Genomic DNA, 16973 nt, shown 5'->3' on the forward strand with positions numbered 1-16973 from the left:
GACATATTTATGCTTTTTATTGCGTTGTATATACAGGGTGTCCCGAAAAGATTGGTCATAAATTATACCACACATTTTGGGGTCAAAAATAGTTCAACTGAACCTAACTTACCTTTGTACAAAAGTGCTCATAAAAAAAGGTACAGGCCTTTGAAGTTACAAAATGAAAATCGATTTTTTTCAATATATCGAAAATTATTAGAGATTGTTTTATGGGGGTTTTGTTCCCTTAACCTTCGGATGACCAAGCGGGGGAAATTGTGACCCCAGCGAATGTTTTTCTTTAATAAATTCAACAGTATTTTCAATTTTTAACTCATTATTTTTTTATTTTTTTAATTCCCTATATTTTACGAATAAAAAATATATTCTGAAGTTGATGTTTAGTAAAATACCGTCTATTATGTGTAATTCCAAGTAATTCTACGCTAATGACGTCGACTTTGCAAAGTAACAAGACACTTACTCAACATACACACTACACATGACACTAATACTCATGTTGTGACTGGCTGAATGACATAAAGTCCATGTCATAAAAAAAATTTAAAAAAAAACTTTATTTTTTTGTTAATTGTCATTTTTGACATTTTTGACCTGAGGTCATTTTCCCCCCTTTGGTCATCCGTGTAACAAAAAAAGGTTGGTCATCGGAAGGTTAAACCCCCCCCCCCCCAAACTTTTGTGTATGTTCCAATTAATTCATTAATGTGGTACCATTAGTTAAACACGTTTCTAAAACTTTTTTGCCTCTTGGTATTTTTTAGATAAGCCAGTTTTTATCGGGATGCGGCTTCTTTTTTAATATGTTAACATAAAAATTTTATGGGGGTTTTGTTCCTTTAAACCCCCCAAATGTTTGTGTACGTTCCAATTAAACTATTATTGTGGTATCATTAGGTAAACACAGTGTTTTTAAAACTTTTTTGCCTCTTGGTATTTTTTTGATAAGTAACCTTTTATCGAGATGTGGCTTCTTTTTCAAAATATAACTAATAATGCAAATTATAAATAAATTTTCAGATTACTCTCTCAGCTCTCTATAATGGTACCATATACAAATAATATAATGTGGTGGATTCGACAAATATTCAAAATATCTCGATAAACACTGGCTTATCGAAAAAGTACTAGGAGGCAAAAAAGTTTTAGAAATATTGTGTTTACCTAATACTGCAACACTAATAATTTAATGGAACGTACACAAAAGGTTGGGGGGGTTTAAGGGAACGAAACCTCCATAAAATTTTTATGGGGTGCACAAAATTTCACTTTACTTTTTTTTAAGATGTTGCAAACTATAAGTATGCCACATGTCCATTCTCAATAAAAAATCTCTAAGAGTTTTCGATATATGAAAAAAAAATCGATTTTCAGTTTTTAACTTCAAAGGGCTGTAACTTTTTTTGTGTGCACTATTGTATATAGGTAAGTGAGGTTCAATCAACCAATTTTTGACCCCATAATCTGTGGTATAATTTATGACCAATCTTTTTGGGACACCCTGTATAATATAGACAACGTAAACAGTCCTTTTAGTCCGTAAGCAGTTTTTTTGCGTATAAAAAGCGAATTTCCCGTTTTCATTAGTATCTGCTAACATTATTTTACACGACAATAAAGTTAACCTTTCATATTTTTTGTGTACAAGGTAACCTCAATAATGTCACCTAGTTAAAGGTTTTCCAAGCTTTAATAGCTACCGCAAAATACCAAGAAAAGTATTGGTAGTTTTATGTGAAAGTCCCTAAAATATAAAGCTAATTTAGGGACTAATGCGTTCTGTTCTGAGCAACTTAAAAAGTAAATGTCTAGTCAACCCGTCATTTAAGATTTTATGACAATGGGTCCAGAATAATGTGGGATAATAAAAAGTAGCATAAAGATATGTTTACTTTGTGTGCTAATGTTAAATTTATTAGATATGTAAGTTTCCTGGTATATCAGATAATATATACTGGTATATCAGATAATAATGTATATACTGCTTTTAATTTAACTGTAGTATTAGTTTTACTATTTTATTTCTGTTACTTTAAACACATCCCGTTGTGTATTTAACTCAATATTCCATCAACCTATTTTCAGTAAGATTTATGTTTGTTGGACTTGTTTGTGAGACCTGTTTTGTAAACACACGTTTATAATTTACAGTCGATTTAAGCAAATAACCGCTAAATTAAAGCCTTTTAATAGCTAAGTTGTAATAGTGCAGTGATATAAAACACCAAGAACTGAACTGTGAGTAAAATTTTCAATATTAACTGCATCTAGGCGACTTTTATTAGGCTGATTAAGGTTAAAAATTCAGATCCACACGGTTGAAAATTAATAAGCTAGCAAAAACTCGCCTGGCGATTAGTGAATTTTAACAAAAAGGCACAGTCGGCCTGAAAAAAATGTTTTGGACAATAATTATATTTAACAAAATAACTTTGCAATTTTGAATATTTTACATATAATGTCACAACCAACATTTACAAATCAATCTTCATCTACCAACGCTCACCCAGATAATACTGATAGCTCCAATTTAAATAATATGAGTACCTCCAACGCATCTTATGCAAGCACTGTCTCACAAAATATCTACAAGTATCCTAACAAGGAGCAGGCAAATATCTTCGGCTCCATTCAGGGAGCAAAACTTCAAGATTATCTTCTCCAATTGGGACCTCTGGTAAAACCAAAAAACATCACTTTCTGTAGCAGAATTTCACACAACAGAATATGTGTTTATCTAACCAATAAATCACTGGTCGACGAGTTTTTAACTAATCATGGTCAAATTGTTGTAAATAAGGAAATCATCAAAGCAAGACGAATGATTTCACCAGCGGACAGACCAGTATTATCGAATGTAATCCCAACATGAATCTCTTGTAACCTTACTGGAAAATATTGGATTAAAATTAATTTCTCCAATAAACTTTCTTAGAATAGGTGCATCAAATCCTGAATACCAACACATACTCAGCTTCAGAAGACAGGTGTATATCGCTTCTTCCCCAGATATTATCATAACCGAATTCTTAAAAATAACACATGAGAATCTATCATACCAAATCTTTTTAACCGTAGACAGTCAACGCTGCTTCACCTGCAAACTATATGGTCATGTTGCATCCCAATGCCCTTCTGGCAATATTAACCCAAATACCTAACAATCATCACAACCCACACATAATATTCAAATCTGGCCAATAACTCAACCTGAAGAAACATTTTCTAATGACTTAAATTCTCACACAATAAATAATATTCTACCCGAAAGTTCCTCAGTAGTAGAAAATTCTGCAAAAGTCGCCAATACTTCTTTAATCACATCCAATCTGGTAACAAATCCAGATCGCACTGCTCAATCTGAAGATATCCCAGCCTCGGATAAAACTTCTAATTCAACAACTTCATCCGAAACAAAACGAACAGCTGAAGAGCTACTCCAGAAGAACAAACGCCACATAATACTTCTACATTCTCTCTTCTCCAAACAGTCGTATAGAAAAAAACCCAAATCTAATACATCAGATCAAGAAATAGAACTTACTGAATCCATTATAAATTATATCGACTCCCATTCTCCTCCCTTCATAATCAACAGCCATCGGTTTAAACAGCTCCTAGAAAATACATACGGATCGAAGGATGTTCTTAGCATTGCTGAAGACTTCACAGAAGATTATCCAAAATTAATAGATATGTTAGCAGAACTCCATCCCCACTCAAACACTAAGAAGCTAAACACTCGTGTCACAAGGCTAAAAAACAAATTACGAAAGCAATCCAAAAATTTAAGTGATACCCAATCTGATATCTCAAACCCATCTCAAGAGACCCAATAAATAGATTCGAGTCATTACTCCAGTGGAACTTAAATGGGTACTATAGCCGTTTAAATATGCCACAACATATCATAGCCCTCCATTCACCGGACATATTGTGTTTACAAAAAACTCACTTCCGAGACGAAAATGTCCACAAAATGAGGGGATATAATGAATTCGTTAAAAACCGAAATGTACAAGTTGCGAGGGGAGGCGTAGCAATTTACGACTCAAAGAATCTACAAGCGACACAACTGACCTAGAAAGTCATATTCACGAAGCATTTGCTACTAAAGATAAATGTCTAATAATTTATTTTAACATTAATAAAGCCTTTGATTCTACATGCCATAAAATCATCCTAAATAAACTACATCACTGGGGATTGAAAGGAAATATAATAAATTTCATAGGCAATTTTTTATCTCGAAGAGAATTCCAAGTCTGAATTTCTGGAACAATATCATCAACCAAGAAACAATTAAACGGCACCCCACAAGAATCAATTCGCAGCCCAACTTTATTTTTAAATGCTATGAATGATGTCTTAAAAGACTTAAAGAAACCAGTTGTAGCCAGACTTTGCGCAGATGACATGATAGTGTTTATCAAGGGAAGATATCTTAGCACCATGGCTCAAAGCCTTCAGCAGTGCATAACATTCTTCGAACGAATTTTTCCCCAAACAAAACAAACTGCATATTATTCTCAAAAATAAACATAACAGAACAGCAACGACCATCAATATTCTTATACAACCAGAAACTAAGCTATACTCCACACATAAATTTTCTGAGTATGATATTCGACGAACGTCTGTCGTGGAAAAATCATATTCAAACACTAACTCTTTCATGCCAAAAGGGCTTAAATTTATTAAGATGCTTAGCAAACAAGTCTTGGGGATCTGATGGTCTAATGCTGCTAAAAATATACAGGCCTTGTTCGATCGAAAATTGATAATGGATGTATTGCATAAACATCTGCTCGCCCTTCAATATTAAAATGCTTAGATACTATACACAACACCGCATTAAGAATAATTCTAGGGGATTACAGGACAACGCCTGTAGAAAGCCTATACTGCGAACTGGGCAAACCAGCTCTATCTTTCAGATGACAAATTCTTAGTTTATCATATGCCTCAAGAATAGCATCACTACCATCAGTTGCTGCTCATAAAACACTTTGTGTAATCGTTTCAAATCAACTTTTCAACATAGTACCTCTCCATCACCCTTTTTTGTTAGAATTCACCGGTATATAATATCAACGTTAAATCTCCAAAATTTCCCCAGAACGTGGTTAATGAATGAACACAGCATTCCTCCATGGATTATCAAAACCCCACATGTAAACACCCAATTGACGTAATATAATAAATATGAAACCAATCCACGTCTTATATATCAAAATTATAAACAAATAGTCTCAAATTATAAAAATTACACTCACTTATTCACTGATTCGTCTAAGTCTTCCCAAGGAGTAGGAGCAGCAGTATTCATAAACAATGAAACCAAAACTCAGTTTCTACAGTATCTTAAATGGAGAACTTTATGCCATATTACAATCGTTAAAGCACATTTCCAATGCACAAACCAAACACTCTATAATAATATCTGACTCACTCAATTCACTAAGACTTATACAAACTTTCACGAAAACTCCTATAGCCATATTAATCAAAGAAATATTGCACAGTCTGCATTAAACAGACTCAAACATAGTTTTTCTATGGGTTAAAAATGGAAAACATCTACAAGCAAGTTAAGAGACGTTAAAGAAGATACTGGTCCTTGGAATCCACATACAATCAACACATCGAACCAAGTAATCTTATCTCGTCTTCGGTTAGGACACTGTAAACTTACTCATTAGCATCTTATTACCCATACCGAAGCACCAAAATGCAGAAGATATATTTTACCATTATCAATAAAACATATGCTAACAAAATGTGATGAATTTGCCGCTTACAAACAATCTATATCTGGTTATTCAAACAATATTAAAGATATTCTTAACCTGCAAATCGACTGTAAACCTCTTTTCCAATTCCTTAATAAATGTAACCTAGCAAATAAGATTTAATTGTACACAATTTCATACTTTTGTAAACTTATTAATTTGTATTCTCGTTACCCCGCTAATGACCTTCGTGGTTAATGCGGTTATTTTCTAAATAAAAAAAAAAAAGATTTATGTTTAGTCCGGTTTGCTCCAAATTTTATTATTACTGTCAATAATAAATATTTTAAGTATTTAAGCACCTAAATCTAGAAGCTACCTTTCAATTTAGTATGCGTGTCCGACCTCTTTTTTTATTTTATTATTTTTTATTTAATATGGTTTGCTTACCGTACCTAATCTTTAATAACGTTTATTTTTGGTTTGTTTTCTTGTTGATAAAATATCATTGGTTATTTAAATTAGTATAATCTGTCCTCAAATATTTAAGCGCTCGTTCGACAGAATTTTTTCTAATTAGTATTAGATTAGGGACAAAGTTGTACATCTATATTTATTATTTAATTAAATACTTTCCGTATTTCTGTATGAGTGATATCTTTATAATATAGTCCATTCATTGACACTAAAAAAAAATGCAAAACCTCCAAATTTTAAAGAACCACTTGGATTGACATGAGATTTAGCATACACATAGCGAACATGTCAAAGAAAAAAAAGTGGTATTGTACCCATATGTGCCTTTCCCCTGGGGGTGAGTTTTACCACTTCTTGAAGGTGAAAAAATATACGATCAAAATAAGTCCGGAAATGGATAAACTAACTAATTCTAAACAACTTTTATTTCTATAACGTTGTTTCACAAAGTTAATACTTTTCGAGTTATTTGCGAGTGTATATTCATTTTTCAACAAAAAAAAAAACACTTTTTAAACGGTTTTTCACAAATAACTCAAAAAGTAAGTGTCTTATCGAAAAAAAGAATTCGTAGCAAAAATGTATCTTATAAAAAAAGTGAAAAAAAATGCTGTATGTATGAGGTCTCTAGACCCAGTAACAGTAGATTTGTATATTCGTCTAACATTTCAAATTGAAATAATAAAAAAAAAACACTTTTTGGGGAAAACTAATTTCAACTTTTTTAAAGTGCTTAAAAAAAGCTTTACTTTTGTGTTTTTAAAATTTCTTGAATCAAAAGTAAGTAAGTTACGCTCAAACTAAAATTGATCCCTTTTTTTGGTAAAGAAATCGTGAAAATTACTTCATAATTAGCATCTTAAATTAAATTAATCGTTCCCGCTTCACAAGTTGCTTTACTCGTGTATGCATTGTTTATATATGTGTAAGTTTCATCGGTTCAAAGTTCTTATTTTTGAAAGAGCTGTAGTTGAAATGACTTGAACAAGTCACTAATTATGAGTGTATGCAAATTTTGAACAGCCATATCTTAATCAATTTTTATCTTACAGAAAAACAAGAAATCAGAAATTGTGAGACAAGCAAAACCTAGATATTTTTACCCTTTTAGGTTTTTGATATACCTAGTAATTTTTAAGTTATTTTGAAAAAAAAGCATTTTCTAATTTACACATACACATATTTTAAATTTTGCACAGTCATACAGATTGATGGTTCAAATTTTTAAGATAGTCAACTGAAATGTAAATTTTAAACTCGGTCTTCTGCGAATCCACAAATATTTGCTTCGCGTTAGAAATATCGGAAAACGATAAAATTTGGAAAAGTTGTTCCAAATATTACTACAACCCCACACACCAAATTTCATGACAAAATTTGCACTATTAGTTTTTTCAGTAAATGTAGTCAGAATCCTAAAACCTAAAAGATGCATCTCAGGACAGTCAATCTTAGTAAAAAAACGGTATTTTAGATTTTTTTCTTTCCGCTCACAAATTAAAACTATTGCTTCTGCCATTCAAAAGAACCAAAAAAAATACCCAAAAAATACTATTTAAGAGTTTTCCAAAACATATTATCATAACCTAAAATTTTTTTTTAAATATTCAAAAATATTTCATAATATGCCCAATTTTCAAAATTAAAATCTAAAAAAAATCTGGCTGTTTTGCATTCAAAATATATATCTTGTTGAATTTTTTAGATTTTTTGAAGCAAAACTGCCCTCAAAAAAAATTAAATGGGAAAAATCTTATTCTCTCGATTCAAGAGGTTATATTATGGCCTTTGGGAAGCCAAAAATGTGTATAAAGTTATGATTTTATATCCTTTATCGAAAGCACCAGTCGCGGGGCTGATCGGTGCGAGGGAATTTTTACCATCTTATCCCGCTATTCGCGGTGTGCAAGTACTTGGAGGGGATACGAGAAATGATCGTGCGAAAATAGCGGAAAAATATTGTAACTTTCTTAAAGTATTCATTGTGAATTTAAATTGTCACATTGACGTTTATTTCATATCTACTGTCAATGAAGAAGAAAAAATATATATTGCTCCACAATATTGATATGATATGCAATTATTATATAAAGATAAATTTAATTAATTGTATTTTGCTTGCAGTACTGCATTTTAATAACTAATATTATTTACTACTTACAGTTGTTTACGTTTTAATAACATAACCTGAATCTTATGTTTTCTTCTTGTTATTTTTTTGGACTATGGCCTTGACAATTATCCGGTAAACAGGACTAATATAAGTGGCCAATATAATTAAAAGTGCGAATAATGTTGCTGAGCGTAGAAACCAGGTGTCGCTTTGCCGAACTTGCACGGTCCAATAGCCAATTTATTAATAATTTTATTGCTTAATAATATTAAAGTATTACCATCCACGATCTACTATAAACAAGGCAAGTTTGTAAATTCTCTAAAAATACAAACACATAATTTTTCCAGACACTCTTAAAGAAAAAAGAAAAGTCCCAGATACAAAATTCAACATTAAAATAAAAATTTAAATATTAAATAATTTCTTAAATTTGAAATTTTTTTATTGAAACTCTTTTCTGGTAACATCCTTAATCCCTGACTTCTACAATTTATAAGACAAGAGACGACGAATAAAGAAAGCGAAAAGGACTCTACAATATGCAGTCACATTCCGCTTTATTCGTCCTTTTCGCGTCTTATAAATTGTAAAAGTCAGAGATTAACGATGTTACCAGAAAGGAGCTCCAATAAGAAACGTTTTAGATTTAAATAATTATTTACTATTTTAATTTTTATTTTGATGGTGAATTTTGTTTTATCTGGGACTTTTCTCTTTTTTTAAGAGATATAGCTGCAGCGTCCTAATAGTGGATTTTAAACTATTTTTGAATTTTCACTTAAATAGACAGTTTGGTTTCGTTTTGATTCAGAGTGCACGCAGCTCCACTGACGACGCCGCAAGGCAGAAACAGCTGTCTGGAGATTGTGTATCATCTGTGAATCGAAAGAAACCATAAACTGTATTTTAGCATAATTTTTCGATTTTTAAATGCTGTGTTTCCTGGGATTATAGACGATATTTTTGGTATTATGTACTTGAAAAATATATTTTAGATGACTCGAGTTTTTAACAAATAAAATATATTTATTAGAATAATTGACATAACTTGAGGGGAGGTATAAAAAGAAAAATATTAAATATTTAAATTTGTTAAAATTTTATTGTTTAATAATATTAAAGTATTACAATACACGATCTACTTTAGAGAAGTTCTTATATTCTCTAAGAATACATAAACTCATTTCATAAGCACCCGGCATTGGACAATGTCCAAATAAATATTGTAAACAGTTCTGCGTAATCTTGTCAGTTATTCTTGTCTTCTCTTGCAGGCTAAGAGTATTTGTAGTGTTTTCAGGGAAAAACAGTTGTATTAATTTTGAAGCTTCTCTTGGGTCGTATTCATCGTATTTGGTTATCAGGCCTACAGATTTGTAAAGGCATAGATTAAACGCTTTCATTGGAAGTTCCCCGTAAACTTCTGCTGATAGTTCAAGATATTTTTTTAAATTGTCCAAAAGATCCTCAAATTTAAGACCCTCTTGTTTTTCACAGTTGGTAATTTTATCTTTATATTCATTTGAAGCGGATACCTAAAATAAATAGTAGTATTATATAAAAATATAATACGTAACGAACTCCTAAGTATGGACTTGGTGGTATGAATGACAAAATATCACCAAACAACTGTTAAACTAATAAAAAATAGCAATACGACAAAACAGAAGAGCACGAAAGTGAAAATCAAGCATGTCAAAAACGAAGACAAATCGGACCCGACGAATTACAGAGAAATTAATTTATTAAACACACCATTATAATAATCAAACAAACTAAATGGAATTATACTACTAGCAAAAGAACAGCAAGATTTTACATCGGGAAGATCATGCAACGACGCCATATTTATAATGAGACAAGTTCAACAGAGAAAGAGATGTTATGCATAATTTCGGTGGTGAAATTATTAATAACATCAGGTACGCAGATGACACCGCCATAATAGCAGAGAGTTGTGGTGTTACCGTCACACGCCGACAGCACAAATATCTAATGCCAGATTTATACTCAGCCTTTGCCACTGCTGCTGCCGGGAATATTGCCCGAAATACAATATCGACACGAGTGAAGTGTTCACATCAGTCCTCACCAATCCCCTCATAACTCATTTACCGAACGACTCTCAAGGATGGAATGTGACGACAGCATTGTCTTGCTCATTTGCTCACTTGCCGTTTTGCCGGCGGCAAGTGAGAGAGAGAGTTGTTGAATGAGAACACGCACTCGCGCTCGCGATGCCGGTCTTGGACTTCCGTTCCGACAACCGACTTTTTGGGGAGCGCCGTGCAATGGCAGTAGCATGAGGAGCGGCAGCGCGAGTGAGCTATTTACACATTCACGCTGCACACTTCTCTGTCCAACAGGACTGAGTGTAAATCCGGTATAACGAAAGTGTGTTAGAGATCATGCAAAAAGAGCGAGAATTGATCGACATCTTAAACATGAGAAAGTTTCAATACTGCGGTCATATAATGAGAGGAACTAAATGTCGCTTACTCCGGTCGATCAAGAAAATCGGAAGAAAACAACTGTCCTGGCTGCGTAACAAAGACAATGGACAAGTCGAACTATCGAGGAATTGTTCATACCGGATTTACACTCAGTTCTGTTACACAGGGAATTGGACAGGGAAGTGGGCAGCATGAATATGTAAATAGCTCACTCCCGCTACCACTGCTCATGCTACTGCCATTGTACGGCGCTCCCCAAAAAGTCTGTTTTCGTCAAAGTACTGGCAGCGCGAGCACGAGTACGTGTTTACATTAAACCACTCTCTCTCTCTCTCTCTCTCTCGCAAGTGAGTAAGTGAGCAAGACGATGCTGTCGTCACATTCCATCCTTGAGAGTCGTTCGGCAAATGAGTTATGAGGATATTGGTGAGGACTGACGTGAACACGTCACTCGCATCGATATTGTATTTCGGGCAATATTCCCGGCAGCAGCAGCAGCAGTGGCAATTGCTGAGTATAAATCCGGCTGCCGACCGAGAAATATTACATCAGCTTGTTAATACGACGATAGTCAACACTTGAAAACCAGCACACAAAGAAGAAGAAGAAGTTCAAGAGAAATCATTAGAAATATAAATAAAACGGAACAGTTCCCGATAGTTGGCTGTATACCATCTAGTTAAGTTTTTTAACGTGAAGTGAAAACTCCTTTGTGTAGTTGGTATAAAGTTTAATTGAGAATTCTTCTTCTTCTTCTTCTTCTTTTTGTATAGACACGACTCTCTCTGTGTTTTCAATGTGCCTCTAGTAAGTTGTCGTTCCATCGTTTTCGTGGCCTTCTCACTGATCGTCTTCCTATTGGGGAACCGTCTCTCGCTGTCCTGACTACCCTATTTATTGTCATTCGGCTTATGTGGTCATTCCATTCTATTCTTCTGTTTCTTACCCAGTTATTAATGTTATCCACCTTGCATCTCCGTCGTATATCTGTACGTATAGCTCTGTTCTATAGAGTCTTACCATCGATTTTTCAAAGGGTTTTCATGTCCGCTGTTTCGAGCAACCTTTTTGTCCTCTCTGTCGGGTCGTGTTTCTGCCGGGTATGTCATTATTAGTCTGATGACTGTGTTGTAAATTCTGCCTTTCATTTCTTTTCCAATATTTTTATTTCTCCATATTGTGTAATTCAGGCAACCTGCGGCTCTGTTTGCTCTATTCACTTGATCTTCCACTTCTGTTTCGAGCCTTCCGTAGCTAGATAGTGTGATGCCTAGGTATTTAAACTCCATCACTTGTTCCTTTTTCTGACCTTCCAGCTCCAATTTACATCTTATTGGATCTGCTGTTATAACCATGCATTTTGTCTTTTTTGAGGAAATTAACATATTAAATTTTCTGGCGATGATGTTGAATTTGTGCAGCATACGTTGTAAATCATCTTCACTTTGAGAGATTAGTATTGCATCGTCCGCATAACAGATTATTTTAAGTTGTTTTTCTCCCATTTGGTATCCTTTTTAGTTCTTACTTTTTTTATTATTTCGTCCATGATCAGGTTGAACAATAAAGGACTCAAGGAATTCCTCTTTCTTATCCCATTGCCGGCTTCAATTGGGTCAGTTAGTACATCTTCCACTTTTACTTTATTGTGTTGTTCTGGTAGATGTTTTCTATCGTTTTAATTATCCCCAGAGGTACCTCTGTCGAGTATAACAAGTGGATAACGTCCTTTAATGTGACCCTTTCAAATGCTTTCTTAAGGTCCTCGAAACATAAATATGCCGGTTTGTTGTATTCCAACGATTTCTCTTGACCTTGCCTCATTATAAATATAGCCTCAGTGCATGACCTTCCCGACCAAAAATCTGTATTGACTAAAGAAGGTATAGAATTGCAATTTTTTTAATAATATATGCACTGAAGCTATTTTCTTGCGGCATTTTTACAATTTTAACTATTTATAATGGGAAATTAGCCACAATATTATTAAAAAATGATTTTTATTAACGTTTCGACGCCCAAATCGGGTGCCGTTGTCAAAATACAAAATACTACTAACATAAACAAAAATGTTGTTGCTTATTAAAAAAATTCTTCTAATAATTTATTTAATTTGACTCATTTATATCGGCAATTCAGATACATATGGTACATTTTAAAGTAGAAAACTTTAAAATGATATTGCCAATATTTATGAGTTGCGTTTCTGGGACGACTTTACTGAAAGATAGTTCATTCGATTACATGAAATCAACTCCAACTCAAGAATATCCGTCACAAAAAAATCATAGCATGTGATCTGTCTTTAAAAAGACAACCATATGCAACGGTGACATTAAAATTCTCGCGTTAGAGATCTCTAAGTCAAATTAAATAAATTATTAGAAGAATTTTTGTCGGTCTTGACGGTCCAGTTAGCTGGGGCTCAGTCGATCGACAAGTTTAGTGGATTTGCGATTTGCGGTCGCTGGTTCGAGCCTCAGCAAGGTCATGAAATTTATAAAAGGCCAACGCCATAGTATAAAACTCGATAGAGTCTACGGCTTGGTCTGGAATAAACTGGCGTCTGATCGGCCTATGGAGGAGCGGTACGGGAAGTGATAAGGGCTTCCGGCTTGGTGATACTCCTCCATAGATCCCTACCGAAGGGCGTTGACGCCTAAGAACGCTGTATACATACTTTATAAGAATTTTTTTACTAAACAACAACATTTTTGTTTATGTTAGTAGTATTTTGTATTTTGACAACGGCACCCGATTTGGGCGTCGAAACGTTAATAAAAATCATTTTTTAATAATATTGTGGCTAATTTCCCATTATAAATATTTAATATATGCACAATGTATATCTGAATACACACTTTTTTTTTCAAAGAAATAAAAACTTTTAAAAATAAATAACTATCTAAAACTAGTCTAAATCATCTTACTTTCCCATATTTACCTAAAAAAAATTGCTGCTGTCTAAAGTGGTGTGTGCAATAGAGGGTAGGTAGTAGTAGGTTAAGGTAGAAGTTAAGACATAGATGGGACCGTACTGTAAAAATATTTTCAAATATACAGGGCCACTCATATTGATATGGTGGAAAAAACTTATCTGTTTTTAATGGAAAACCCTGTATATTTTTACAATTTTGAAATCTAGGTGTTTTTTTAATATAGGTTTTGCAACTACGAGGTAGTTTAAAAGAAATTACATTTTTTATAATTTCGTAGCAATGTCATCACCCTATAGATTGTAGAGATTTGACATAAAAAATCTGTTCATACTCAAATGATTCTTAATATAGTCTACAACCGTTTAAAATTATTAAGATATACATACATAATAGGGTGATTTATTTAAGAATACTCAGAAAATACTCATTCTAAGTTTTGACCAACCCTATATACCAAAACTAAATATTTCTATATGTTAATAATTTTGGACAATATTAGGCTATTTTAAAAAACTTCTGAATATGAACATATATGCCCTAACTTTTGCCTCAACATTTTTTTTTCGACTTTCTTAGGACAAATGAGTAATTGGACTTAATGATACACTAATGTCTCATCTTGTATATAAATATACATTATACAGTATGGTGCAAATGAAAGGAATAAATTCGTTATTTCGTAAACAGAAAACTTAAGGAAAATCCTGAAACAGGTCGATTTTCATTTTTAAATTACGTTTTTTTGACCTGTATATCACACTAGTGACGTCATCCATCTGGGCATGATGACGTACTAGCCCATTTGAAAGGTTATTTAAATCCCTATTCAGCAATATAAACATTATCATATTTATTTATAAAAGGTGTTCATAAAACTTTTTGAATTATAATAATTGACACAAAAAGAAGAATGTTTGTAATTTATTTATTCAAAATATATTTTACTACTGAAAAAAACAGAAAAAAATGTTTATTTCATAAATAAGCATTGTTTGTGTTAAATTCGATGTTCAAGCTGCCACCAAACCGCAAATAAACATTTTTTTCTGTTTTCTAATAGCAGAAAAATATATTTTGAATAAAAAATATTACATACATTCTTCTTTTTGTGTCAAGAATTTATTTCACAAGCATCTTTTTTGGACACACTGTATAAATAAAATAAGTTTGTTAATGTTTATATGGCAGAATAGAGAATTAAATAACCTTCCAAATGAGCAAGCACACAACCCCAATTTTCATTAAAAAAATTACCCATTACGTCATCACGCCCAAATGGATGACGTCACTAGTATGATATGTACCTATGTCAAAATATGATAATTTAAAATCAAATATCGACCTATTTCAGGATTTTTTCTTAAAGTCGCTGGCTTACGAAATAACGAATTTATTTCTTTCATTTGCACCTATGCTATACTGTATACATAAAATCAATATAAAATCAAAATATATGACTATTGATTACAAACTACAGGGTGTCCCGAAAAGATTGGTCATAAATTATACCACAGATTCTGGGGTCAAAAATAGGTTGATTGAACCTCACTTACCTATATACAATAGTGCACACAAAAAAAGTTACAGCCCTTTGAAATTACAAAATGAAAATCGATTTTTTTTCATACATCGAAAACTCTCAGAGATTTTTTATTGGAAATTGACATGTGGCATTTATACGACAGCAATATCTTAAAAAAAAATTAAGTAAAATTTGTGCACCCCATACAAATTTTATGGGGGTTTTGTTCCCTTAAACCCCCCCAAACTTTTGTGTACGTTCCAATTAAATTATTATTGTGGCACTATTAGTTAAACACATTATTTTTAAAACTTTTTTGCCTCTCAGTACTTTTTCGATAAGCCAGTGTTTATCGAGATATTTTGAATATTTGTCGAATCCACCACATATTTGTATATGGTTAAGTACGGTTATAGAGACCTGCTAACAATCTGAAAATTTATTAATAATTTACATTTTTAGGTATATTTTGAAAAAGAAGCTACATCTCGATAAAAGGTGACTTATGAACAAAAGACTAAGAGACAAAAGTTTTAAAAACACTGTGTTTAACTAATGGTACCACAATAATAGTTTAATTGGAACGTACACAAACATTAGGGGGGTTTAAAGGAACAAAACCCCCATAAAATTTTTACGTAAATATATTGAAAAAGAAGCCGCATCTCAATAAAAACTGGCTTATCGAAAAAATACTAAGAGGCAAAAAAGTTTTAAAAACGTTGTGTTTAACTAATGGTACCACAATAATGAATTAATTGGAACGTACACAAAAGTTTGGGGGGTTTAAGGGAACAAAATCCCCATAAATTTTTTATGGGGTGGACAAACTCCACTATAATTTTGTTTTAAGATGTTACTGACATAAGAATTATACATGTCCATTTTCAATAAAAAATCTCTAATAGTTTTCGATATATTGAAAAAAATCGATTTTCATTTTGTAACTTCAAAGGGCTGTAACTTTTTTTGTGAGCACATTTGTACTAAGGTAAGTTAGGTTCAATGGAACTATTTTTGACCCCAGAATGTGTGGTATAATTTATGACCATTCTTTTCGGGACACCCTGTATAATATACACTGTTAGTATTATTGGATTCCTACCTCACTCCAGACGAAATAAAATAAAAATAACAAAGTTATCGCGTACTTCAACATTATAAGTTATCTTGTAATGATGTATTGAGAATAATAACAAAAATAACTAACCGTTTATATATACGGTCCATATTTATTTATAATATTTACGTACGCAATAATTATATGGACATTCACATAACTTTTTGATATGGACATTCACATTTTTTATATTCATAATAAAATTCATATTTTTTATCAATATGATCTTGAACTCATCGAGAACTGGAATTTTGATTTTATTTTTAGTAACAAATTTGTTATAAAATTAATGTAAGAAGAATTGCATTATTTTATAGTCTAGGAACCGAAGCTTTTTACCTCGCAATTTTTACAGAATAAATCGATTTGCTTGAAAATTTGTGAATAAGTAGTGGATAGTCCAAGGATCAAAATCTATATGATGCTGAAAGGCGCTTTTACCATGGGAGTGGTTGCCACCCCATTTCGGGGCTGGAAATTTTTTATTATATTTTTACTGCAAAAGTTGATAAAAACATTCATTGTAAGCAAAAAATGTCCTATACATTTTTTTGATAAAAATAATATTTTTCGATTTATTCGTTATCGAAAGTGTTAGTTTTATATCGAAA

At 32.4% G+C, this 16973-nt stretch overlaps 2 protein-coding genes across 2 annotated transcripts in view; one reads left to right on the forward strand and one right to left on the reverse strand.

The window, feature by feature from the left end:
• Positions 1–16973, forward strand: part of LOC114331887 (uncharacterized) — a 507499-nt gene that overhangs the window by 449122 nt on the left and 41404 nt on the right. The window lies entirely within an intron of this gene.
• LOC114331897 (uncharacterized) lies at positions 9411–16472 on the reverse strand. The gene is made up of 2 exons (XM_028281590.2): positions 16348–16472; positions 9411–9863 (listed from the first exon to the last, which is right to left on the reverse strand). Exons 1-2 carry the CDS (start codon positions 16399–16401, stop codon positions 9453–9455), a joined length of 465 nt encoding a protein of 154 aa, XP_028137391.1. The 5' UTR covers positions 16402–16472; the 3' UTR covers positions 9411–9452.

The sequence above is a fragment of the Diabrotica virgifera genome, chromosome 4, assembly GCF_917563875.1.
Source record: "Diabrotica virgifera virgifera chromosome 4, PGI_DIABVI_V3a".
NCBI lineage: Eukaryota > Metazoa > Arthropoda > Insecta > Coleoptera > Chrysomelidae > Diabrotica > Diabrotica virgifera.